The sequence below is a fragment of the Bombus vancouverensis genome, chromosome 4 (assembly GCF_051014615.1).
Source record: "Bombus vancouverensis nearcticus chromosome 4, iyBomVanc1_principal, whole genome shotgun sequence".
NCBI classification, from domain to species: domain Eukaryota; kingdom Metazoa; phylum Arthropoda; class Insecta; order Hymenoptera; family Apidae; genus Bombus; species Bombus vancouverensis.
Genome location: NC_134914.1, coordinates 18,142,762 through 18,170,387, shown reverse-complemented (window position 1 = coordinate 18,170,387; position 27,626 = coordinate 18,142,762). Strand labels below are relative to the sequence as shown.

Sequence of the window (27,626 nt, the reverse complement as noted above, 5' to 3'; positions counted from 1 at the left end):
GTGGCGGCGGTGGTGACGGTGGCGGTGGCGGTGGCGGCGGCGGCGGCGGTGGTGGCGGCGGCGGCGGCGGCTTAGACCGACGGCGTGGTCGATGGCGATGGTCGCGTGCTGGTCGCGTGCCGGAGGCGGAGCCAAGCTTCGACTCTCTCGCGTGCCACCTCCACCCTAAAGTTCGCGGTCCCTGTTGCACCCTCCGACACCCTCCTGGAACAGCGGGGAGCTCTTCTACTCGACGCGACGCCCCTCGGTACTCTTTGGTTCCTCGCGTCTCCCCTTCTCTCCACCAGTTCCCGAATCTACAGTCGCTTCCTCGTCGGTTATTGATTCCCTCGGGTAGCTAGTCCCGAAAAGGGTGCTAAAATAGGATGAGGACGATTGAAAGAACGAAAGCGAGAAGATATAGAGAAATGAAATTCGATGATAAATACAATATACCAAAGTTGGCGCGTTTTAAAAGGAAAACGAATGATCGCTCTTTTGGTCCTTTTCCTTTTTTCTTCTATATTTTCTTCTCATCCTTCTTCGTCGTTTTATTTCTTCTATCCTTATCTTGTTTCATTGTTTTTTGGTTCTTCATCTTCTTCTTACACACCTTCTCCTTATTATTATTATTATCATTATTATTATTATTACTACTACGATACCGAAATCGCAATTTCTCCAAATTTTCCAGTCAACATGTAGCTTATGTAATAGTTGTGAATACATGTCTGCTACGAAGCAAATATCGAAGCAACGAGTGATCAACGGTTTTCCAAAGTTAATGACCGTGGAGACTCGTCCAATGATAATGCATAGGAGATTAATTTATTGTTAAAATACAATATCGAGTGGTCGCAGTGACGAAAGATGCTGTCAAGTATTCGCATCGATGGTCGTGCGATGAATCTACTATCGTTGTCGATTAAGATTTGTAGAAAGAGAAAAGGAAAGAGCTATTATGTAAGTGGCCCGTAGCGATCACTATGCCGAAAGCATACACGATTTTGTCTCGCTGTGTGATCGGTGTAAAAACAACGTGCAGCGACTAGGAAGATGAAGGACAGTTGGTAAAATTATCGAGAGAGCGCAGGAAGACACAATTAAACGAAACTCTTAGAGACGTCGATTTATTAAATTTCGTTGATTTATCTGCGACATTATCCATCCTTCGAAGTAAGTTCTTGTTTGCACAAACTTGTCGTATTGAGAGCAGCGCTCTTGAATCTCGAAACTTTGCAAACTCCCCGTCTCTTCCTTTGGCTTCGCCAGTTGGTCCCCACCCGTTCTCCTCGGCCCCCTTAGTGTAACCACGGTTTCTTCTTCGTGTAAACTTGCACATTGGTATAGGCGGTATCCACACCTAGATAGATAACATAGATAGATAGATAGATAGATAGATAGATAGATAGATAGATGGATAGATAGATATGATAAATAGTAGATAAGTAGTAAGTAGATAGATAGGTAGGTAAGTAGGTAGTAACAGTTTAAGCGACGTATTTGTATTCATCCGTGGATGCAGCTCGTTCGTCGCTCTTTTCGTTTCGTTTCTCATCGTTTCTGTTCTCATCGTTTCTGTTCCATACCACCGCTTCGTCTCGTTCGTTGCTGTCCGGAGTTGTAGTTCCGTGCGATTCACGGCATAACCTATTTTACTTTCGAAAACTCAACGGATCAATACCAACGGGAATGCGACGAAGACGAGCGAGCGGACGAAGAGAATTGCGCAAGAGGAGGAACAACGAATGCGAACGACATCGTTCTCGTCCGCGGCAATTTCTTCTATCATACGAACAATACTATTGTCTCTGTGGCTTTTAGGTACGGTCAAAGATCGATCGACTGATTATTTCGCGTGGAAGCGTGTACGGTCGAAAGGTTGCGTAGCGAAATCGATCGAGTGGAATCGATAAAGATCGAGTAGCCAGAGTCGCGAGGGTCAGCAACGGCAGGTAGCGCAAAAGCAGCCAAGTTGCGCGGGTACCATACGTGATATACAAATACCGGCAACCGAATCTTCGAAAAGAGTTTTGGGTTGCGGCACGAGACCGTCAGCTGGCGAGCAGAGCCGGTTCGTCCTTTTCTTTTTTTTTCTTTTCTCGTTCACGCGGCACCTCTCTTCTCCTCCTTTCAACATCCTTTTTTACGTGCCCTCTCCTCTCCTCTCCTCTCCTCCTCGCCCCTTTATTCGTTCGTTCGTTCGTTTTTCAACCGGCCCTCGATCCTGCGTATAAACATTTTTCGATTTTCTTTCATTTCCTTCCTCCTTTGATTCCCCGTCCGCTACTTTTCTTTCGGACAAACGTTTGAAAATCTTGTTCCTTCATCTTTACGATTAGAAGTAAACGTTCTTTGGGAAGCAATCGCGATCCAGCCATGGAAACTTCGATAACGAGTTGCCAAGACGATTTCGCGAACGATCGTTTTCTACGGCGCACGAAAGACAGGTTACAACCGAATCGTATTCTAAAAGGGGTCATGGGAATTTCAAAAACTGTAAAAAACAAAAAGTGGCTACGTATATACGCGGCTTCTTAATTGCCAGCTCTCTTTCTGTTTTTCGATACGACCAGTCCAACGACAGATTTTTAAATGCTCGTGGCGTGGGTGAAATAGGGGGAGGGGACAGCAACTGGATCGCGATGTCGCTGCGTTAACCGCGCTAATGTTTTTGCGGCAGATCACTCGACCGAAAAAAAGCTTTGTAGAGCGTCGATGCTGCACGGTAACGATGCAAAATTTCTTTTACGAGATTAGACGACGCTCGATTTAACCGTACAGTTCGTTTCAGCGAACGCTTCGATGAAGCGCGTCAGCGTGTTGCGTCGCGACGAGCGTATAGTACGTACCAGTTTGCTCGATCGCGCAATCAAAACGGGAACGCGTCTGGGCTCTTGTTCGCGTGTTACTTTCCGAAAAATTCCTTGTTCCGATAAGGCCGGAATTTCGATTGCCGCGCCTCGAATCGCGTGTATTATTCTTCTCTATTATCCTATTAAATATCTCGCTTTCGAATGCAATTTCGATCGGAATTAATTAGCTGGTCGATAGACCGGTTAATCTGTAGGAATTTTTGGAAATATTTCACTTTCTCGAAAAGCCGTTACTTTTTCCCAGCTTAATCACCTTATTAGATGCGCGTGCGTTTGACGTTAAAGGTACATACGTTTAAATAGGAAAGAGTAAAAAGAGGATGATGTATGGCGTAGAAACTTGATATATCGATCGAGTTTTGAAAAACGGAAAGTTATCACATAAAAGCTAAGGATCCTCTGCGAGCTTTTTCGCCTTCGAGATTTCATCGACAACGTTACTTTCTCGTATTCGTTATCTATCGAGAGGTTTGATTTTCTTTCGTAGCCTCTTAATGTCACGTTACCTTGATCGTTATCCTGGCTATTAGATAGACAGATCGTGCACACAGTCAACAAGCTTTGTCGTCTGCACGCTGTTTGACGTTAACGGAATTTGTCCATCATTCTCATCGTGACTTTTACCTATACATAGGTAAAAACATCGAATACCTCGTCACGAATACCTCGCTTTTCCTTTTCCTCGTTATCGTATAGTCTTAATCGTTGCATCGAAAATTCTTTCGGGCATCGGCGAAAGAACGCGTTCTTGCTTATATTATCGTTTTTTAATTTCGTTGTTCGAACAGAGCGCGAAATCGAGCCAACGACTATCATAGTCTTCGTCGATGAACGTATTACGTTTACGATTAAACGTAATACACATAGAACGTGCATTACGTTACACCTTTGCATCAAAATCGACTGTTTCGCAGATGCGTGTCGACTTAAGTGAGAAAAATAGCTGTCAGAAATGACGCTGGAGTGGAATGGAGGGAAAGGTGAGACGGGGGCGGCAGTCGGTCAGAGTGACGAAGACCGAGGGCTGTGGACCCGAGTATCGCGAGTGGACGGAGAATATACGTTAGGAACAAGGAAGGGATGCGAGCGACTGAAAGAGGAAAGACACGGAAGGTGGACACGATAGAAGGTAGGTCTGGGTTCGAGGGACAGAGGTACGCAGCGTGGAATACCAAGTACGACAAACGAAGACTGATCTACAGGAGGAGGGAGTTGGATGGTCGTATACTCGCCACTCTTTTCTTTAAATCACGTTTATCAGAGACGGATGGCGAACAGCAGCGCGATGCAGTATCGAAGGAGGTGCGGCCGAAGGAGAAGAAAAAGGAACCAGCCGGTAAAGCATGGGCGGGTCGGCGGGGCGGGGGGAGGGGGAGGGTGGAGGAGAGAGAGAAAGAGACTGAAAGACAGATAGAGAGAGAGAGAGAGAGAGAGAGTCAGGGATGAAAGGATGGGTGAGAAGCGTGGAGAAGGGAGTAAGTTGGAGGGAAAGAGGGTAGCGAGCGAGCGAGTTGATAAGTTGTCGAGTAGCGGAGCGCGGAGGCGCGAGTCGCGAGGTGCGATGCGCGAGGCAAGAGGCAAGAGGCACGAGGAGGACGAGTATGAGAACGTAGAAGAAGGGAAAGAAGGGAGAGGAAGCGGAGAAACACGCGGATATTGATTCCCGTGGGATATGCGCGCGCTCGACGAGACTCGGAAATCTAAACGTATGTACGATGCTTCGGCGGACATACAGAAAAGTATACGCGTCGCGCGGCATGCGCATCTATATCTGGACTCATCCGGAGGAAAGGAAAATAGAGGAGCGGCAGGGGTGTAGACGGGGGGCGGGGGCGGGGGATTCGGGAGGGACGCGGTGCCGTAGGCACTGGAGTAGGGAATCTAAAACAAATCGCTTTTGAAGAAAATGAGAGGAGCAAGTATGTATGTAGCAACGAACGAATGGGTGGTAGGCCGAAGCGGAACGGCCTAGGATGAAAGTTGCATCTTAGCGAGGAAAGATGTAGCCCGTACCCCGTTCCGTGTAAATTGACCTCGCGAATCGAACGTTCTTGCGTCTCGTCTACCTTGTCTCTAACAATCCAGATATATTTCGGTTTTCATTGTGCGATCCTTTTTGTACCAGCAAATTGCTTAGAAACGAATACACGTTGCGAATAGAATAAAAGGGAAATTGCCTGAGGGTCGATAGAAAAGGTTGGATGAAACGAAGGAAACGAGAGGATATGAATGGAGCGCAACCCTGAGAGTCGTTTCGATTATAGAGTATTCGTGGCACGATGTCAAGCTCGTTGCTTGAATAACATCACAGCTCGAGAACTATAGATAAGGATGGTAATCGGAGCGTGATAGCCGACACGCGAACGTATACGACGCTACGTATCTAAGTATTACTCCGGGAAAGGAGAAGTTGAGCGCGTTTTAAGACTCAAAGACTCGAGAAAGACGCAAAGAAAAAAATGAATAAAAAGGCCGACGAAAGAAAAGACGAAAACCGGATTTCAACGATCGATCGTTTTGTCGTTGTAAGTAGGAAGTTTGACGATAATAAAGCAAATCGACCGATTTGTAGATCAACGTCCCTAACGTTGAACGAAAAATTTCGAGAGATTTGCCAGGTTTCCTCCCTGTTGAAACAGCCCTTTTTTACGGACGCGTAACAACATCCATTTGATCCAGGCTACGGTGGGAGAATCATGGAGATGGTTAGATTCGCACCGATACCGGTGTTACTACTACAAACTATATAGCATGTACCAACTCGGTCATCACCATTCCGAAATCACTACCACTATCTGCCACTGCTTACCATTACCTACCACTACCTTCCTCCACTACCTACCACCACCGACCGCTACTTACCACTACCGTTACCACAGCTGACGCCACCTCCGAGACCTACGGGCGACTTTCATGAATGAAACCCACGTGCGATCCACGTGACCGTTCGTGTCGAACCCGTAATTTCTAGTTCTCGACCCTGACCGATTTTTCCGCAAAATTTACGACGATGTTAATTATCGCGTATCGATAATCGAGCACCATGTTTTCCGTCGTCGTAATTGCCTCTTTGTTTGCCACCGATTCCCTTCGGTCGTTACTAATCAAGTTCGTAAAACTTCCGATAATAGGATGCTGGATCCAGAGGGAAAAAAAAGCTGAGTTTGAAATTTTAATCTACGTTTTATCTGGTAATCGAACGACCTACGTGAGATAACATCCACCAGAGAACCATTTTTAAGACGTGCAGCAATCGCATACAGAATCTACGTTCTGCGAAAAAATGTTAGCTGAAAGGCAATATGCTTTCTTTTTTTTTTTTCTTTAATAATTCGTATTATTATCCGCGCAGTACCTATGAAACGTTTTGGCAAATAAGTAAATAGGTATATAGTCAAACAAGAGAACGAGAAAAGGTTAATAAAGAGAGAGAGAAAGAGAGAGAGAGAGAGAGAGAATTCAACTATTACCACTACCAATGTCATCGTTACCTCCACTACTGTTATATCTCCACCCCCTACCTCGATGGTATTACATCCACCACCACTGACAGTATTTTGAACATTGGCGGCGGCGACGGTGGTGGTGGTGGTTGCAGCGGGTACGACGGCGGCGGCGATAGCGGCGGTGGCGGCGGCAGTGGCACCACCATCACCACCACCACCACCGCCAACATCACGGCCGTTCTCGTTGCTTTCGCTCTCAGCGTCGACGTTGCTGTTGCCGTTGTCAGTACCGGTGCGCAGTCGGTGGTCGCGGTTGGTGTTAGATGGTTAAAAGGAAATAGATTCGAAAACGGAGCAACGTAAACGGTAAACGCGGTTCATCCACGTGCTCCGGCTTTACAGCCGGCAGTGGCGAGCCGGTATTCCGGCGCTTACGATCTCGATTTCCGTGAGATATCTCGTTAATCGACAGACTAACCGAAGGAACAGGCGACGTAAATGGTGACGTAAACGCGAAAGTAACAAAGTATCGCAAAGTACGTAGGATTCGAAGTTGATCGATTTCGCAAGTTGAACGTCGAGACGTTAAACGTATTTGTTGCGTGTGTCGCATGGTCGACGTATCGAATGCTACGTACAGAAGGTTCGTGGAAAACAAACGCTAGACTCGAGAACCTAGAACGGGACTAGAGACGATACGAGAAGGAAGAGGGAAGAAAAGTACGAGATAAACGAGAGGAGAGGAAGAGAACGATACAGTGGCGAGGTCGATCAACGAAAAACTGAAAAGAAATCGATTTTTCGAAGCATCTTTGAATAATCGTTGCACGGTCATGCCAACGATAAAGCGTATTCGATTCAAGTTAGAACTGCGAAGAGAGAGGGTTTAGTTGGATACGATCGCGTTATGCTCTTTCGCGATTTAATCGACCCAGTCAAAGAATCGAGCGACCGATCTCGAACGAATGTTTCGCAAATGGAAAATCGCGGTGTCTGAAAAGGTGCAGTTCCGTTTTCTCGTCGGGATATTCGTGGAAGATGTGTACACGCAAGAAATATCGTTGAAAGCCGATCCTTCGTTTTTCGACTAACTTACGATCGAAGTGGCATCACGCGCATACGCGCACACGCGTACACGCAGCCACGCACGACCGCGTGATTAATCGATCGATCGAATCGATTCGGCTCGCGATCAGTGATCCCGTAAGAGATACGATTCGCGCCTCGCTCCTTCGTTCGAACGATATTAAGAAACACGAAGATTCGTATGTCGTCGGTTAACGCAGGTTGCGGCAGTTACGCGAACGAAAAACAAGAAACGAAAATAACGAAAGAGCGACGGAGAAGCGGGTGAAGAGGGTGGCGGACAGGAAGGTGACGACCACGGCAAAAGCCGCGGGACGATGAGCGACGGCATAGTCGGTGCAATCGCGATCAGTCTGTTTGGTACTGGCTCACCGCGAAATTTCTTTCCGTATTGTTCGACGAACGATTTTCACTTACAGAAGCCTCGTTCCAGGCAGCGAGAAGAAACGTCGAGACAGCATGGATGCCGGTTACACGATACTTGGCAACGATGTCGATGTCTGCAGAATGTTCGACCAGTTTTCTTACAAGGTCAGTATTCTTTTTCTCATCGAGATATTTCTACCATGTTTTATATCTTATATCATAGAATGAAAATATATATGTTGCAAATCATACGTATTTTCTCGTATATCGTACGATGTACGTATGTAGATACTTATATGACGTTTAGCGTATCGTGTATTTTGTTTTATCCCGTCTCGTCTCGTTTCGTCTCGTTCCGTTCCGTTCCGTTCCGTTTCGTCCCGTCTCGTTTCGCATCGTCCCGTTTCGTCTCGTCTCGTCTCGTCTCGTCTCATCTCGTTTCGTCTCGTCTCGTCCGGTCCCGTCCGGTCCCGTCCCGTCCGGTCCCGTCCGGTCCCGTCCCGTCCGGTCCTGTCCCGTCCCGTCCCGTCCCGTCCCGTCCCGTCCCGTCCCGTCTCGTCTCGTCTCGTCACGTCTCGTCTCGTCTCGTCTCGTCTCGTCTCGTCTCGTCTCGTCTCGACTCGTGTCGTCTCGTCTCGTGTCGTCTCGTCTCGTGTCGTCTCGTCTCGTCCCGTCTTGTCCTGTCCCGTCCCGTCCCGTCCCGTCCCGTCCCGTCCCGTCCTGTCCCGTCCTGTCCTGTCCCGTCCCGTCCCGTCCCGTCCCGTCCCGTCCCGTCCCGTCCCGTCCTGTCCTGTCCCGTCCCGTCCCGTCCCGTTTCTTCTCTCCTGTCATTCTCACAGAATATCATTCTATTTTGTCTACACAAAAGAGTTCATAACCGTTTGATATTCTTTCGTTCCCTTCATTTTTCGTTTTTCGTTGCTCACTCGTTTCTTTGTTCATTTGACTTTCGCGTCCGCAAATATTTATCGCGATTTGTTAACGTTTGAAACTATAACAATGAAACGAACGAAAGAAGAGGTTGAGGTCGACGAAACGATGTCTTCTTAATACGACGAAACAATACCTCCTCGAGCTGAACGTCTTATACGCGAAGAGTTGACACGGTCGAAGGCTCAAGCATCCCTTTCTTTCCCGTTACCGTGGCCAATTTACACGTTTATCTCCAATTGCTTTCTCAACTCCATTTTCCGGTTGTAGTCGTTTACCGTCTTTTTTTCGACATCTTCTTCCGATTTCTGGATCGTGTTTTCTTTCCGTTTTCCTCGTTTCCAGGATAAAGAGTGAAAAATGCCTCGACACCGGATCGTATAACGGCATAGATCTTGCTACATCACGTTGCCGCTACCTTTATTTCTGCATCGGATGGTATACCTTCTTTGACCGTTTCAGCTTTTCATTTGGTCCTGCTCGTGGTTGAAACAAAATGAAAGGCGAACCTACACTACGAGGGAGCTGGTATCCATAAAAGAATGAATAAACGTAGATTGGAACAGCATAAAAAAAGGGTGTAGGTCTGTGTACTCTCGAAGCAAACGTACAGGCTAGGTGCTGCATTTCTACCACATTTACATATACCTATCGCGTTGAAGCAAAAATTGAAATCCTGCTGATCGCGAGCGCGCAAAGTAAATTCGTTCTAACGAACGTCGGTAATCGAATTTACTTATCGCGACTCGTTTGATTAAGAGTTTGCTGCTGTTACTGCCGCTCGATGAAAATAAAATACATTTGCCTCGTCTTCTATCCTTCGATTTCTTCGCGATCTCTATCCTTTGTCTCTTCCGGCAGGCTTCTATCTTGCTCGTTCCAAAGGCACGCATGCATGCACGCACAGACACACACACACGCGCGCGTGCGCTCGTCCTTTGCCCGTATACTTGTCTCTCGCTTATTTCCAACCATTCGTACGAAATGTTCAAAACGATTTGAGTACGGTTACAACGACCGTACAAGCTAATTTCGTAGCCGAACCGAGGAATTAAGCGTGGTAGAAAAGTGACCGCTACTGGTAAACTTGCTTTCTCTTTCGCTCGTAGACAAGTTGTTTCATAGAGAAAGTGTGTCGCACACGATGCTTTGCAAAACAGACGCGACCGATAAGCATCGATACCTCGATATTCGCAACGGTAACGACGACGGCAACAACATCGCAAACGATTATGGAAACCGAGAAATTGTACGAAACGCTTCGTATACTCGTTAGAAAGTTCCGTTGTTTTCCGTTGTTGATCGCCCGTTGTCTAGAGGCAAACTGATCGCGGATGAGCGTAAGCTTCCGATCGGAAGCCATACATACTCGTCGAACATACGACGAAAGGAGGAAAATTTGATTGGATTGGATTGGATTGGGCAGATATTTTGGTATTACATCGACCGATCAAGGTTTCCCGAAACAGCATGGGTTCGAAGGAGTATAATGGATGACGAGTTAGATGGGTCGGAGAATGCCACGAGTGTTTTAGCGGTAGACCGCATCGGGTAACCGGACGCAGACAGTCGGCCAGCCGGACGGTCGGACAACAGGCCGGCCAGCGGGGTTAGTCGCTTGCAGAGCCACTGACAAAATCATGAGCCACTTGTTGATCGGCCAATGACCATTCGGCCACCTCGATACTACTCGAACGTCGTTCAACGAAACGGTTGCTATTACGATATTCCAGCGAGGCTCTGTGCAGCCAATTCTCCGATTTAACAAGAAAAATAGCCAAACTATAGTTACGAAAAACTGAAAGGGAGACGAAGATCGTGATATCGAAGGTATGAAAAGGAGAGAGAAAAGAGGAAACGTCGTGGATAAAATAAGAAGGACAATCGAACGAGATTTGGGAATTGCAAACACAACGAATTCTACGTATTCGAACAAAGTGGAATCGGTGACTCGCTATTGTACGAGCACGTTGTATCTATATGTCGGAGTCAGGTTGTTATTTTGGGGCGTTCGATGAACCTTTACTTACTTTACCGTCGCCAATGTAGCTAATATTTATCAGTACAAACGTGGACACTACAAGAGGCTACGAGTAATGGCAATAGGATGGTCGAGACGATGGTGACAACGAATTCAGGTTCGATAACGAATCCACGGTCCACGGGAGGACAAGTATCAACGTACTACTCGATTCGGGCAACTTCTCGATAACTCGATCAGTAATTCGTCCAACGACTAACTAACAAACTAACTCTCTTCATCCAAAAGAAACTGCCCTTATATACTCCTGTCCCCACTTCTCGGATCAATCTATGTTTTTAAGGAGAGCCATATAATCATTTCATACCTCTGTCAGGCACTCTGTCTGTCACCTCCCGTGATCGTGGCTACGTCTAGTGACCCGCTATGTCACTTCGAGCCCGAACCCATCGTCACAAAGTCAGATCGGAACATTAAAACTATTCCTTATTTTTATTACTTAAGTGCAGCTATAGTAAAAGTCTGGGCTAGGGTATTGGGGTTCTTTCCAACATTCCGGACGGGAAATCCCGCTGTCCTTCCATCTCCGACATATAAGAGTTTATCGCGAAAAGGCAAACAAGTTGAAAATCACAGATCGGATATGTATTATCGCTGTACGTATTATACGCGGCTGGTGCATTTACGTACGCGCAAGTCGGTACACGTGTCGGAAGCGATACGGATGATACGGATGATACCTAGGTGAGAAAATATTTGAAAGAGCATCGGATCGGGAAGGTAAAACAAGTTATTAGCTTTTTATCCAGTCCCGGATTGTTTCTCGACGATTTCGGTTTCGCTTCCAACCATCGTCTCTATACCGTTGCTTCGTTCTGGTCTTTCCTTCTGCCCTTTTCATCACCGCACACTGGCAACCGTATCCCTTATTCTTCGGCCCCCGACCCTATCTTACCCTACCTTACCTTGATTCACCCTGGTTCACCCTGCGCTTCACCCTACTCTTTTCTCCGTTGCCGAGCTCGCGAGCCAGCGAACCCGCGAGCCTTCCTCTTCCCCACCTTCGCCTAGCCTATTCCGCGTTACCCATCTCCTGTACCCGTACCCTCTCCCTAGTCTCAGCCTAGCCACCCACAAACCTCCCCCAGGCTGCCGCTCGCGACCCCCCAGCCACCTCGAGCCGTGTTTCCCCGTGCTCCCCTGTGCCTCCCCCGTTCTTCCCCGTGCTTGCTTTCCTCCTGTTTCTCTTTCGCCTCTTTCTCTCTCTCGTTAAATCAATAAGCCATTCGGTCTGCTGCCACACTAGCGACGGGGCACTTTGCCCGATTTTGTTTCCGATCGGATTCCCTTTTCTGCCTAATCTCTGGACGAAACGGCGAACGACAGAGAGAAATCTTTCCGTCTGTTTTTCGTAAACGCGGCGACGCGAAGAACAAAGAACGGTCAAGGCGAAGACGTTACGGGGGCAACGTTCGCAGTGATGGGATATCGAGACAGCGCGCCGCGGTCGCGTCGCAGCGCCGAGACGGCGATGACGAAAAAATAGAGCAACGAGGTACGCTTATACGGCCTATGCCTATAGAAAGCATTGGGATCTTGAGAAGAAGAGGAAGAGAAGAAAAGAAAGAAGGAAAGAAAGAAGGAAGGAAGGAAAGAAAGAAAGAAAGAAAGAAAGAAAGAAAGGGAGAGAGAAGTAACTAACGGTAGGTAGCAAGTTGGTAAAGCAAGCGAATAAAGCGTAACGGAGAACCGAGTTCGTTCGTATTCGAAAGTTTCAGAGCAAACTCGGCAGCGAGGCAGTCGAATACAATGGCCAGGCAGAAGTTTCCGCGAAACTAAACAAGTTTATTTAACTTACCTCGGCACACCGGTTCCCATCCCCATTCTCCCTCGACTCTTCTAGAGTCGCATCTCTGCGTGGAATCTGCCCTGCGAACTCCTTTCTCCGAACCCTTCCACCTCCCATCAAATAGGCTTCTTCTTCGCCTACTCGACCATCTTTCTCCTTTTCTCTACTCTCTTTTATCTTCTCTCTCTCTCTCTCTCTCTTCCCATCTCATCTCATCTCATCTCATTTCGTCTCGTCTCGTCTCGTCTCGTCCCATCTCGTCTCCTCTCATCTCGTTTTATCTTATCTGGTCTCATCTCATCCCATCTCGTCTCATCTCATCTCATCTCATCTCATCTTACCCCAATTCCTCTCTACCATTCTCCTTCTCCTTGCGCTTCTCCGCTTATCCTACTTGCATCGACTGCTCGCCTCTGTACCTGCAATAACGGCAAGTTTTCCGAAAGTTTCCGACAGATTAACGACTATTGGAATTGTTCGAGTTATGGAAGAGAGAAGCGCAGCAGCAGTGGCAGCAGCGGTAGAAGCAGCAGCAACAGCAGCCGTGGTAGCGAAAAAGGGATTACGAAGGCGAAACGACACGATCTCAGCGTCCGAATACCGATCGATAAATTTCAATCGATCGTTCGATATTGCTCGATCGATGATGCAAGGACAAAGCAGTGCTAGTTTACGTCTACGTAGCGGAGAAACACGATCTACGTACGATATATCCACATATATTTTACGTACTATGATATTCGAGAAAGTTTCATCCGATGTTCGAAAAATAAACGCCGTCGATTATTTTAGTTCGATATCGACATCGTTTTATCGTTACCGTTGGGCTATATCACCGGTCGTAACTACGCATCGACCAACGAACGATTTAAAAGCAAGAAGAAATATAGCACTGTATTTTAGCCATCTTCGTACGCTCGTACTTTCGTTAGTTAAATCGACGAAAGCGATACCGTTCGAAATACCGTTTGAAAACAGGAAAGGTAAGAAAGGGAAAAGTAAAGAAAGTATAGAAACGGAGGGGAGGAGGTTAAACAAAGAGAGAAAGATACGATAAAAGAAAGAGAAGAAAGCGGAGGATACCATTTGGAGGAAAATGAAAGAGATGGGATGTCGAGAGTGGAGTTTCTATATGTACAGCGAGTACATGCCGCGAAATGGGATACATATGTATATGTACGTGCTGTATATCTTCTTTATGGCAACCATTAACATATTTTTTGCTGTGCGTATTACCATACAATAGTGGCGCAAATATTACAACTTATGGTCGTAAATCAAAGCGGGGGGAGGGGTGGCCTGGAAGACGAAATGCTGGGAAAGGAAGGGAAGAGAACGGAAATAGGAATGGGGAATAGGAACAAGAATGGGAACGGGAATGGAAGAGAGAAAAAAAAGAGCGAGCATCGGAGAAAGAGAGAAGGAGGGAAAGAGCTAAGGAGGGAGTTAACGTTAGGTATAGCAGAAACCAGGCTGTCCCGGTGAAGCTTGGTAAAATAAGTCAATTCGTTCGTTTCCATCGTGGACAAGACATCGAGAGTCGAGAATACGTTGGTAGTGATTGTACATACAAGGTCGTTGACACCAGGACTACATCGCCAAACGAATATCCGATAAACGAGGATATAATGTTTGCATAACGGTCAAAGTTACATCGCGTAGAAGCAAAGCAAACGTCAGGAATGTAAAGACTCGGTAAAGTGTTGATAGTCGACGTTTCGCAAAGTATGTATCTCTTTCCACGAGAATTATGAAACGCGCGAGTTACCGATCATCGGGAGAAAAGAGCACGTATTATCTCGCGTAGTCATAACCACGGCGAAACGTACGAACGAGGCACGTTCTTCCTCACGCTATCTTCCCTATTTTTCGTTTCGTTTCCTTTTGTTAGCGATGAAAGGTGTATCGACGTTATTTCGTCTCTGGTATGGTCGGACTATGCTACGCGCATATTCTTCGTTCGTATTCTCCAGCGCATTAAAACGGAAACGTTGGAGAAATTTCAGATAATGTTCAATAGTAAATTAAGATATAATAACTTTCGTGAAAGTTGTACGCCGGCAAGGAGATGGAAAAGAAGAAAAAGTCGGTGGAGGTAGTGGGACGAGGGGGGTAGGGAACTCCATTAACTTTTATTTCTCCGGGAAAGTAACTTTACCCCCTCCTGTATTTCCCCTCCGTCCCCGCCTAAGACGACCACCCATCGCCTCCCTCGTCCTCCGTCTGTTCGTTCCACCATTCCTCTCATCCCTCTGCCGCTTCACCTCGTTCACATCCCATCGTCGTTTTGCGTTCGCTGCTGCCTGCCTCCTCCACCTTCTCCACCTCCACCTCCTACACCTCCACCACCGCCATCTCTTCCTCCTCCTCATTCTCCTGCCGGGTTTTCCTCCACCATCGTCGCTGCCACCACCACCCCCACCACCATCACCACCACCACCACCACCACCATCAGCACCACCACCACCACCACCGCCACCACCACCACCACCACCACCACCACCACCACCACCACCACCACCACCACCACCACCGCCACCACCACCACCACCACCACCACTACCACCACTACCACCGCCACCAGCACCACCATCTCCACCAGCAGCCCTTTCTCATCCATTTCAACCGCTCCTCCCGCCTCTCGAACCTTCGCCTTCGTCTCTTTCGGCAATTCGTCCCGCTTCTTCGAGAGGATTCCCCTCCGTTTCCTTGTCGTGGCTGGCCCCTCGGCTGCCGCGCGGTACCCGATCTCCTCGCCGAGCACCTCGCAATCCCCGCTCTCACACCGCCGCCGGTACACCTCTTGGTACTCTTCGGTGCCTCGGTGCACCGATGAAACTTTGTAAAGCGACTTAGTCAAACTTTAATAAATTCCTTCGTAGAGTTTCAAAGCGGTTCTACGCGGGATTGCAAATGATTACGTTTACTCGCGCGCGCGCAGCCCGAATCTTGGCTAGGCTTTTAGTCTCTCTCCCTCTCTCTCTCTCTCTCTCTCTCTCTCTCTTTCTCTCGTCCCCATTTCTGCCCGCTCCATCGTACTTTATCTTTCGCCGATCGAGCACAATCGAAAAAGAATTTTATTTACGTTCGTAAGAGATCGAAGCGAGATCGCTGGACGCCAGTGGAAGTAGCGACGATGACGCGACGATGACGCGACATACAGACGATCGAACGGACAATAGCCACTCGAAAAAGACAAGCGTTCGAGCTTTCGAACACGTTACGATGCGTCGTCGTGACTATCGTGACTGGGTGGCCCGTTGGTAGTAGCGATGTTTTGAAACGCGAAAGAACCGCTCGTTTCGAAAAATCAGAAAGTACCAGTGTCTAGTTGGAAGAGACTGGAACAGACCGACGCGATACGAAACGATCGGATCGAGTCGCGAATACGCATTCCCATGGCAACGATCTCGATCAGATAGGAACTAGCAGAACAGAGAACGGAGAACGATCTAGATAATGTATTCGATACAGGTAATATATAGCGCTCCAGATACAATATTTATGTCTCGATGTATTTTGCTAGCAATCCATTATTCATTCCGTAGCGGTGAATAAGCATTTCAGAGTATCGTATCGTGTTTGTACTGACGACGTTCGGGGCTCTACGCGTCTTGCGTGCTTCTTACGTGGTACGAATCGGGCTTTTCAAATCGCGATTTTCGAATCTGTGGCACAAATTTTCTATACGGCTGCCGACAGCGTCGAAACTAATCTCGTTACACGTTTCGTTCGACTTTGCGCGTTTAACGCTTTTCGTCTCTTCCGATCGAAAACGGGACGCGAAAGATCGTCGGGACATGAAAATTTTGTACCCAATTGGCGCTCGATCCGTTGCGATTCGGACCGAAGAATAGGTCATCAAAGTCACAACGTGTGCATCGTTAAGAGTGTGCGCGCGCATAATGGTGGAGGGGATGTAGATAGATAAGTAGAAGGGGGAGGAGAAAAAGGAGAAAGAGGAGAGAAAGATGTAGAAAAGCAGAGAGAAAAGCTAAGAACCGTCCGATCCACAGGGTAGACAAGATTCACACTTGTTGCTCCCTTCTTGGCTGTGTACAGTGAAAAGCCCGTTTATCCGAAGAATTTCCTGCGGTCAAAAGGTCACGTGGTTATGGTGCACGATCTCCTCTTCCCTCGCCATTATTCGTTTCTTCTTTCGCACGCTTCTCTCTTTCTTTCTTCTCCCTTTACCCGTTTTTCGTTCCGCATTTCCCTCGCTTGTCTTTTCCTGCGCCCTCGCCGTCGTTGCTTCTTCTCCTCAGTTGTCGTTCCCTTCGAATTTTCCTTCGAATAAAATTTGTCCATTGAATCCGTTCTATTTCCGCGTGGAGTATTCAAACGGAGAACAGCCGAGCACCTCGAAAGGAGAAAGAGAAAAAAAGAGAGAAAAAAGAATTAGAAGGTAGGAACTCCGGAGAAACAGATCGCGGGAACAGAGAAACGTTCGCTTACCGTGACTGGTAATAAGAGATCTACGCGAGATAAGCGGACGCTCGCGTAATAAGTAAAACCGGTTTAAGAGACCGTCGACGATAATACGAATCGACGTATACACGGGACAAAGATGAAACGCATTTGCGAGTTGCGAGTTGCGAGTTGCGCGATTCACCTCGACGCGTTGTGGTGGAACTAAAAGGGTTGGAGGTGGTACTTCTCGAAGCGGGGGGGGCCGGGACACAGGGGTACGTGGTGCGCGAGACAGGGTGTAGAGCAAGGAGTACGAGGAACGGGGCACGGGACGCGGGATACGGGGCACGGGGCACGGGGCAACGGAGTACCGAGCGGCGCGTGGAACGAGTAGGGAAACGGGAAAGTGCAAACATATGGTAAAAAAAGAGGAGAAACACGTTGAACGACGAAAAGAGAAAATCACCACACAGCGCGATAAGCCTGGGGCGATTATCAGCTGTGCAAACGTTCGCTCAAAGGAATTTGTAAAATCAACATTTGTCCAAGATGTTGAAGAACATGTTTAATGAATCTCCGAAGCAGCGAGAGCATCGTAGATACTTAATAACGTCTGGCAGTTGATTTTCGTACTTGATTACGCTGTTCGATGTGATCGACATTGGAAACAACGATTTCCGACAACGGCAGCACGCTGTCTCGTTTTTTTGGAACGAAATGGCGCGGCGCGGCGCAGCGGCGGTAGACCGTCCCGCGAGAGAATATCGATTCGGCTGCCGGCGACGGAGCGTGCGGTTTCTTCGTAAAACTCTTTTAGTCGGCTGCCTCCAGATTTTCCTTCTTTCGACGAAAATTAAAAACTGACGCTTTAACAGCGTTCTCCTCCCCCCCCCTCCCCCTTCCATTTTTGCTTTTCACTTTCTTTTCTTTTTTGGTTCCTATACCGTTGATTACGCGGGTATAACGAAGATTCACACAGTTTGCTGTGTAAGCAACATCGAGTAACATGGGCGATTAGTTTTGACGACTAAGACTACAAGATCGATCGCGAGGAATTTGCCGTTAAAATCGTAGTTGTCACGGCCGTGTTTCGAACCCGTAACAAACCTCGTTCGAGTAAATGTTTCGAGTAGATTGTCGCTTCTCGCGAACGAATACAAATACGCGGGTATATACGTTAATGCGATTGGAATGCCACTGAAATTAAAGCTACCTTTCACGGGAATGTAATGACTCTTTATAAACTCCGACGTAACCCCTGTTTCCTCGGGCCACGCGGCACACTTGGTTGCCATCACACACAGTCGTGTCCTACTTTCTTGGAATATTCGAGTAACCGAGTATCGGTAGATAACGCGTGTTTAACGCGCGTTTAAGCCGTCACGCTGTTACGTCGTCCAATACCGATTCTACTTGCTCTTAGTTGCTTCTTAATTACGTTGTAATCAGTTGTATCGAATCGCGGAAGAGTAGCTTTTAGCAGCTGGTGTTCGTTCTGCGGTTTTCTATTCTCGAACCGGGACAGGATTAGATCGAAACCGAACGTGACATTGATCAATCTCGATACCGCTGCTTGCTTTTCGCTGTTGGATAGAATTTTTTAGCGAGAGGACGTAGAAATAGAAAATCGAGGATATATCATTTCGAGAATATTTGGGAATACAGAGTAAGTAAAGTTACTGTACGATTCCTTTGATCGTTTGGTTGGAAGAAAAGAAGGGAAACATTGATGCTCCTGTCGCACGCGCACGGTTCCTTTCGTCATCGTTTGACCGCGTGCGCGTCATACGTCGCGAGTCCTCTTTTCTCTATTCGTTGCGCCATCGGCCTCTTTCAATCCTGCACACCATTTCCCTCCGCTCCCTCCGTTCGACAGAAACCCCACTCCCACCTTCTGCTGGCCCCTCTCCATATTTCGAACCGACGACCCCTTTCTTCCACGGTGTAGCGATCACAGCTTGTTAACTGGGCCACAAACCACGAATGTTATTCGTCGCGTGATTCAACGTGATTCTGAAATAAAATCCTACATCGCGTTAGAAACACAACAGGAGAAAGATGTTTAACTAGTAACCGTTTAGAAATCTGGTTAAGCGTGTGATTTAAACCGCCCGAATATATATATATATATAAGTACATATATTTCGATCACAGAATGTCAAACGATTCGTTTTCATTGGAGAAGAAGGGCCTCCTTGTTCAGCGTCATTGTTGATCCAATCGAGTCGAATCGCATCCCGGTACATATACGATTATCGTACGATGCGTTGTATCTCACGCGACGCTCCGAGAACACGTTCATTTATAATTATTAAAACGTCCCGAAACGTATAAAAAGTGTGCAACGAATAGAACGCGTGTTAAGAGTTAGAGAAGATCGACGAACAGGATCGAAAAATAGGCATCTAGGAAAGGGCGAACAAATTGCTTCTTTGAGATTCGCATCGTCGTTGGGTACATTTATGAAAATCTTCGTTTATACCGTTTAACGATTTTCTCGTACGTTGAATCATCGTTATTCGTCTTCTAAAAATGTTCGCAATTGGGTGGTCGTGTATCGTGTGACGTCGTATCGTCTCGTGTCGTGTCGTGTCGTGTCGTGTCGTGCCGTTGCATTGTATCCTTTAGCAATATACAAGCAGGGGGCGCGCGAGTCTGCTCCCCTGTCGAAAGATATATCCCCACTATCGAAGCGTGCCACAAAATGAACCTCCCTTCAATCATTCCCGCGCCGGCCGCCGCGAGGAGCGCGCGTCGTTTTGCCACGCTGTCACTAGTTACGCCACGAGTCGAATATTTTGTGTATGTTGCGCAGCGATCTGTATTTTGGTTACGTGTTATGTTTCGGTAAAGTCATCGTGTACATGTTTTTCTATATCAATGCAACGTAACAGAGAACACGCGTGGTGATGTGAGAACGTGTTGCTTGTCAAGTGTCGACGTGTGCATCGAAACGGTTGTGTGACGAAGAATCGTCGAATTAAATCGTTTCGTTTCTATCTTTTCGTTTTGGTCTCGCTTTTTCCTTTTTTTTTTTAAACAAATCTTTCTCACTTCCGAGCGAAGTCACTCTTACAGAAAAGGGGCTGTGTTTTAAAAGAGAAGAATTCATCGTGATAACATTAACGTGGTTAACCGGCGGTGGCACGCTCTGCACGTTGCACGTGCATACGATAACCTGGATCTCGTCCCGACGACGAGTCGGTTCGTCTCATCGGTAAGTCATCGATCTCAATATTGGTAACCGGTATGTTACCTTTCTCGCGTACGAAAATTCTTGGGTTTCGTCGTCGAACCGTGGGATTGGAATCAAATTTGTACATCGTCAAGCTAAGATTTGTTATTTTTGGAAACGATCGTATTTGCTTTCGAAATACGTACTATGCTCGAGGTAAACTCGGAACGCCATCTGTCGGGCGATGATTCAACTTTATGAACGACGCCGATTCTAATATTCAGAGAATTAACACCGATCGTGGGATTTTCAAGTTATTCAACAGTCGTCCGATTCAACAACGAGAAAGCACGCTTCGCGCGTTACAGCCATTCGTTTACCGGTGAAATTCTATTTTCAACAGTAATAAGATTATAATTAACGTTCGTTTGCGTTTCGCTGTATCTATTCTAGGCCAGAGAGATTCAAATATAACCAAAATAATTTATGGCCATACGAAAATGTACTATTTTCTTCGGTTTGTTGAAGGAGGGGAGTGGGGATGTTTAACGACGTTATTCAGGAGAAATTAGAAGAAACGAGGAGGTACGGATTACAAATGGTAGTAATGTTGAGTATGAGGAGGGCAAATGGCGGGAGTGGGGGGAGGGGATTGGAACGGGGAACAGGTTTAACATCGGTTATATACGCCGAGTAAGAGACTCGTTCGTGTACGTACGTCTATTGGATCTCTTGCTTTCGCTTTGCTCTTCCGTTTTCTTACTTTAGATAACTCCCCTCCCTCTCCCCATTCCCATCCTCGCCTCCTTTTTCTTCTCCAGGTTTTAGCTATTCTCCGCGTTGTTACTTGCAAAAACAGCTTTCGAATTCGATCAGGTGGAAAATCGAAATATTACTCCAGGCAGAAAGGATCGAAAATTCGATACGTCGTTTGATTTTTTCCCTAACGATAAAATAACGAACGAAACAAGGAAACCAACGAGAGTCGTTAATCGGACTAATATCGTTTGTCGAAATCGACAGATTCGCGAGGGCGTTTTCATTTCGGCCCGATCTAACTTTCTTGTTCGTGTCTCTTACGTTACTGTCTTCCTATCTATCTACCTACCAATAAACCAACCAACCAACCAACCAACCTACCTACCTACCTACCTACCTACCTATCTACCTATCTACCTACCTACCTACCTACCTACCTACCTACCTATCTACCTACCTACCTACCTACCTACCTACCTATCTACCTACCTACCTACCTACCTACCTACCTACCTACCTACCTACCTACCTACCTACCTACCTACCTACCTGCTTGTCTGTCTACCTCCTTGCTTACCTACCTACCTACCTGCTCGCTTTCTTGCTTTCTTGCTTGCCTGCTTGCCTGCCTGTCTGCCTGCCTGCTGTTACTTCTACTGGAAAAAGTAACGTATCGTGCACCTTACCTTCTTCTTTCTCTTTCTACCATCGGCTGTCTTTCATTGCCACTGCTTGCTGTCTACCTCCTTCATTGACGTTATCGACCGTCGAACGATATTGTAATTTCAGTAGTTGTCACTCGTTCGTTTCGATAATCGTCGTTGGATCGAATCGATACAGAAACAACGTCTTTCCTCGATCGGTGCGGTCCTCTCTGTTTCAAATGTTCGTTTACCGGCCCCAGTTGCCGATTTCGTATAGAGTCTAGTCTGGAATTTTGGTCACAATATTAAATCGAGTTACGATCGAGTTTCGTTTCTTCTTTGGGATATAAAACGCGTTACGATGCCATCTGGTCGACTCGTTCGAACGAAAATCGTGGCACGACCCTCCCACGAGAACATAGGCCGTAAGAATCGAAAGTCGTCTTCCAGATGGCGAGGAAAGATGGTGTAAAGAACGAAGAATAGGGAAGGATCGTTTAACATTTTGTCGAATCGTTTAAAACACGTAAGCAAGGGAAGATGTAATGGAAAAGAAAGAAAAGTAGGAAAAGTTAGATCGATAATAGAGCGTGGCGAAGGAAAAGAGATTTCGGACAGAGTAAAGTCGAAATAGATGCACGGGTCGATGACCGTGTAGAAACGCGAATAACGCTGTCCCCTAAGAGCGAGCAGGTGGAGGAGACGATGGTGACGATGACAATGACGAGTGTAAGCAGGGGCGGAAGAATCGTAGCGTTACGTCGGACGTTTCACCGATAGGACTTTGACTTTGGGTCCTAAAACTTGGTTGGGTCATGTTTATAGCGGATGCCTATTCGAACGAACGAAACGCCTCGAGGCTTCGTTGTATGCGGTCGTAAAAATCTGTATAGGTAGACATTTGATCGCTTGGGCACAGAGAGTTGGTCGGAACGTCGGTCCGTTCGAACACGCATTCACAGCCGTAGAAAAAATTCCCGTGCAGCGTAAAAATCAATTCGCTCGATGTTTACGATTTGATGGGACGTAACGTTTCCGTCGCGTGTAATTCAGCGAATTGGAGACGAGTGGAAGCGACCGTTGGGAACGCGGAAGCACGAAGATTTCGTGTGCTTTTACTCGTGGTGCGAAACATCGAACGAATGGAATCGACGAAGCTACGCTCGTCGAGGCCATTGACCGATAGAAGGGAGGAAGGAAGGAAGGAAGGACGCGCGTGTCCCGTCGCGGAAAGGATACCGAGACGGGGTTGACAAATTGCGGATATTTCGCGAGAATCTCCTCGCGGATTGATCGTAGAAATAGAATGGCGGCCTCTACCGATCGCGTTAATATGGTTACGAGCGCGAGAAATAGTAACGTAAGAGATAAGTTGTAAGAAATGTTATCGGCCGAACGGAAAACTTTCTTAAACGACTCGACGAACGAATTCGACGTTGGTGCACGCAAATCGATACAAATATTTCGTCTGTTTCAGAGAAACGAGAGTCTGGATTTTTCGTTGAACGTTCCGCAGCATCATCACTCGACGTCGTACCACCACAATACCTACGCCATGGCTGATCAAGTAAGTTCGATAATATTCCGCCTCGATTCTATGGCGTTGTATTTATGGCGGGATTCGACGCGCTTCTTCTCCGCTTTGATAAAGTAGGCAGTCACGGTGCCTGTGATGGAGCGGAGCGAAACTGAACCGTGGAGAGAGACGGAAAGTTGCGAGAACCCCTCGACGAGAAGAGCGTTCGTTCGATATTTTAACCGCGAAAGTTGTTGGGATTAATAAGCCGTTGGAAATTGGGCAACGAAATTCGACTGTCGGGAAGAAGACTCTCGTACCCTGTTCGAATATCTGGCCGTGGTTACGTGCTGGACGGTTGAGGGTATGGGTGCCAGTGCAGGTGCAAACGGGTGGGGGCGGAGACGCGTGGGAGTGGAGGGCTCGGGTTGCGACCGCGGGCCGCGGACCATGGGCCACGGGCCACAGGCACCAGCCGTCTTCGTATATACATACATGGGGAACGAAGGGAGCGAATGAGAATAGGAGCGCGGTCCAAGGGGGTAGGAAAGATGGGACGACTATCTTGGTTAGGCCGGATAGGCAGAGGACGCGAAGCTGGCGGTGGCGGCGGCGGTGGCGGCAGCGGCGACGGGGTTGGGAATGGGAACGGGAACAGGCATGGGTACGGGCACGGTTACTGGGTAGGGTACGGGGGCAGGAGTGTCGAACGGGTGGGAAGGGTATAGGGCGGGAGGAGAATAGAGGAGAGGAGAGATAGAGGAAGAGGAGGAGGAGGAGGGCTGTAGAGAGAAAGAAAAGTTTGGAACCGGTGCGCGGTGGAGGAAGAAGATGGATAGACGCGCGTAGTCGATTCGGAGATGGAAAGGGAGGAGGATGAGAAGGAGGAGGCCGTGGAAGCGGAGGAGGAGGAGGAGGTGGTGGTGCGCGGGAGTAGGAGTAGAAGTAGAAGGTGTAGGAGTAGTTGAAATAGGACGGGTACGGGTACGGGTACGGGTACGCGTACACACGGGCGGCGTCGGGACGTTACGGGGCGAAGCGCGGTGAAAAGGGACAGGGGAGAGAAGAGAGAGGCGAGAGCGAAACGATAGAGTAAGAGAAACATCGCGAGGTAAGGGGTAACGCTCGCGATGGGCACGGCGAGGGAAGAGAGGCAGAGGTGTACTCGATCAATAGGCAAGTACGTTCCTTCAAAGGAAAATTCCTGATGCTATTAAATCCAATTTAAAAACTTTTATTCCCCGTGTCCCGACGCGCTCTACACGGCAAATGTATTTTCCTCCGTTCCCCGCTCCGAAACGCTAATAAATCGCTGAAAGGATTTCAAACGATACGACGACGATGCTCTCTCTCTCTCTCTCTCTCTCTCAATCTCTCTCTTCTATAAGCCTCTCTGCCGTGGGTATTACGTTGATCGAACAGACTATGCGGAAGCCCGATTAAACAGAAGCAACCAGCCATGCGGACGCGCGATGTCCTACGTTCCGAATCGGCGATCGTACTCCTCGAATCACCGATTAAAATGTCCAGTTTGTTGCTCTCCTTCGTAGACGTTTCACACTCCCAGTTTCGGTGATGAAGATTTCGACATCCCGGCTATCCATTCGCACTCGCATCAGCAGCATCAACATCAACAGCAGCAGCAGCCGCAGCAACAGCAGCAACACCAGTCGCAGCAGCAGCAGCCTCAGGCTCAATCTCAGCACGATCCGATGCACGGTTACCAAACGCAGGTAAATTTCATCCAAGACGAGACAAAAGTTTCGCAGGGGATGAAATGTGTATAGTACGCGAGCCTTCCACTTTTACGGATTCGTTCGAATGATCAGCACCGTTCGAATGGCTTTCGCAGATGATGCAAACCGGCAACGTGCAACAGTCTGCGGATGGGTTGAATCTCGATCCGGGTGGATATCAACAATCTCTTTATCTACAGCAGGACCACTCGATGCAGCAGTCGATGAACGTTAGGTGAGTCGGAGTCGTAATCGGATCCGCGTGCGATTTAGATAACGGATGAGATAACCTTGCCACTGAAGCAGAATCGGCGCGCGATCGCCAATTCCATTCTCGAATCCGCAAGAAACGATCCTCGTTAACTATCATCTACAAACATCTTTTTCTTCGATGTTTTCTGGTAGCTCGACGTATAGTAACTCGCAGGGTTCGTATGCGAGCATGAATTCTCCGCGGCAACAGCATGGAAATCAGCAAATAATGTTGCTTCAACAGCAGCAACAGCAACAGCAACAGGCACAGATGCAACAACATATGCAATACATGCATACTCAACAGCAGCAGCAGCAGCAGCAACAACAACAGCAGCAGCAGCAGCAGCAACAACAGCAGTTGCAACAACAAATACAATATAGGAGTCCAACGGGTGGTAGTCCATCCGCGATACAATCAAGCACGATCCCCGAGGCAAACAACAATACTACGACTAGCGAAGATAGCGACGACAGTACACCTCATTCCGGAATGGTGAGTTTTAGTCGATCGATTGGCACGCATCTCGAATCTGACCGATCATGTATAAACAACGAACGAATGTGGCACGATTCGCGGTCGTTTGTCCAGATTACCGGCATTAAACGACCCTCACCGGAACCGACCGACGTTGCAGCAAAAAATCAAAGGAAACCAAAATCGCAGAAAAAGAAGAAGAAAAGAGATCCCAACGAACCGCAAAAGTGAGCATTCTTTTTACTTTTCTTTCTTTCTTTCTTTCTTTCTCTCTTTCTTTTTCGCCGAGCTCTTTGGCGTAGTAGCGCGCGTGCGCTATAATAGATCCGGAAAGTAGCCAGATCGAATCGAATCTAGTTTCGGAAAACGAGAGAAACACCACGATAAAGAACGTTCGAAAGATCGATTAAATCGCTCTTCGTCAAAAATTTGTGCGCTCTCCTGCCATCGTCGTATTAGACACGTGCTATCTATTTTACAGGCCCGTCTCGGCGTACGCTCTGTTCTTCAGAGATACCCAAGCTGCGATAAAAGGACAAAATCCAAATGCGAGCTTCGGCGAAGTTTCCAAGATCGTCGCTTCGATGTGGGATGCGTTGGAGACCGAGCATAAGAACGTGAGTACTCGCGAAACATAATTTTCTTCCTTCTTCTTTCTGCTGCTTCGTTCCTCGTCCTCGTGAAATTCGTTTGAGAAAAGCGAGCGTGGACTACGTTATAGAAATTTCGGTTTCATCTCGACCGTTGTGTACGAAGAAATTTATATTTATGTAGGTTTACAAGAAGAAGACCGAAGCAGCGAAAAAGGAATATCTGCAGGCACTCGCGGCGTACAGAGCGTCTCTGGTTAGCAAGGGTGCGGCCGAAAACGAACAACAGCATCCGCAACAGCAACCGCAACAACAGCCATCGCCGCAACAGCAACAAGTTCAATATACGGCGTATGGTAGTTACGCCGGGAACGGAACACCGGGAAACGTCTCGTATCAGGTGTATAGTCCGCAGCCTCAACCTTCTTCGCCTCAGCAACAACATCCGCATCCTCATCCGCATCAACAGCTTCAACATCATCAGCAACCCGCGCAACAAATGCAAATAAAAAAATCTCCCCACCATTTAACCATGCCAGGAAACTCGCAGCAGCAACAAACGCAACAGGTAATCGTCTTTCTTCGTCCGTTTGTCACCTCTTTCTATTTTCCATTGTCGCGCGTTACGTGTCTTAAAACTTGGCTACCATTCTCTTCTTCGTATACTTTTCTTTCAGACTATGATGGCTACATCGATGGCTCCAACCCATATTTCGCAACAACAACCATCGCAACAGCAGCAGCATATGCAGCAACAGTACATGCAGGTCAGCAGCGATGTGAATTCATTTTCTTTTTTTCGCATCTCTTTTCTCCTCGACGATCATTTTCTTCTCCGTTTATATTTCTGTCTCGATTCGTCCTCCCACGCTTTCATCGTATTCATCCTTTTTGCCACTTTTAATTCATTTCCGTTCGAATGTGCTTAACGCGTAAAAAGCCGCGACAAGCGCAAAGAAAACAGCAACGATATTTCATACCGCGATGCTGCCAGTTGTCAGCAACAGCGCCAGGCAGCAGCAAGTACGAGTATGATGTTACCACGAGGCAAATTGAACAGTAGAATACGTACGTTTTCGCAGATGCCGCAACAGCAAGTGCAGCAAGTACCGCAACAATCGCAGCAACATCATCAGCAACAGCAGCAACCGTCGCAACAGCAACAGCAGCAGCAGCAGCAAATGATACATTCGAACCCAACGAAGAGCGATTCTTTGTCGAGTTCACCGTCGGCAGTGAACTCTGTAACTCAGGCTGCGAACATGGCTGTTCAAAGACCGACGTCGAACGCTTGTATACGTCACGGATGCCCGAACCCCGCCGTAGCAAACAGCGAATGGGAGGACGAGTATTGCAGCAACGAATGCGTGGTCAGCCATTGCAGAGACGTGTTCACCACGTGGGTATCATCGAACCAAAATCCACAACAGAACTTCTCGACCGTAAAATAAGGACGACGGGCCGAGCTGGGTGAAACGCAGCGATCGTTTAAAATGTTTCCTACCGTTTGTTGTAGTCGCGGAACACGAATATACCTGATGTTCAAAGCGTGA

General features: G+C 47.6%; 1 protein-coding gene and 1 long non-coding RNA gene across 2 annotated transcripts; one reads left to right on the top strand and one right to left on the bottom strand.

Moving 5' to 3' along the window:
* Positions 1-974: 974 nt before the first annotated feature.
* LOC117166788 (uncharacterized) lies at positions 975-13,456 on the bottom strand. Its single transcript, XR_013058282.1, has 2 exons — positions 12,523-13,456; positions 975-1,342 (listed from the first exon to the last, which is right to left on the bottom strand). It is a non-coding gene; the product is annotated as an uncharacterized LOC117166788 (long non-coding RNA).
* Positions 6,574-27,626, top strand: LOC117166780 (uncharacterized). Its single transcript, XM_033351077.2, has 11 exons — positions 6,574-7,747; positions 7,821-7,918; positions 22,979-23,068; positions 24,568-24,750; positions 24,870-24,988; positions 25,159-25,501; positions 25,598-25,710; positions 25,965-26,100; positions 26,258-26,641; positions 26,751-26,840; positions 27,156-27,626. Exons 1-11 carry the CDS (start codon positions 7,705-7,707, stop codon positions 27,522-27,524), a joined length of 1,968 nt encoding a protein of 655 aa, XP_033206968.2. The 5' UTR covers positions 6,574-7,704; the 3' UTR covers positions 27,525-27,626.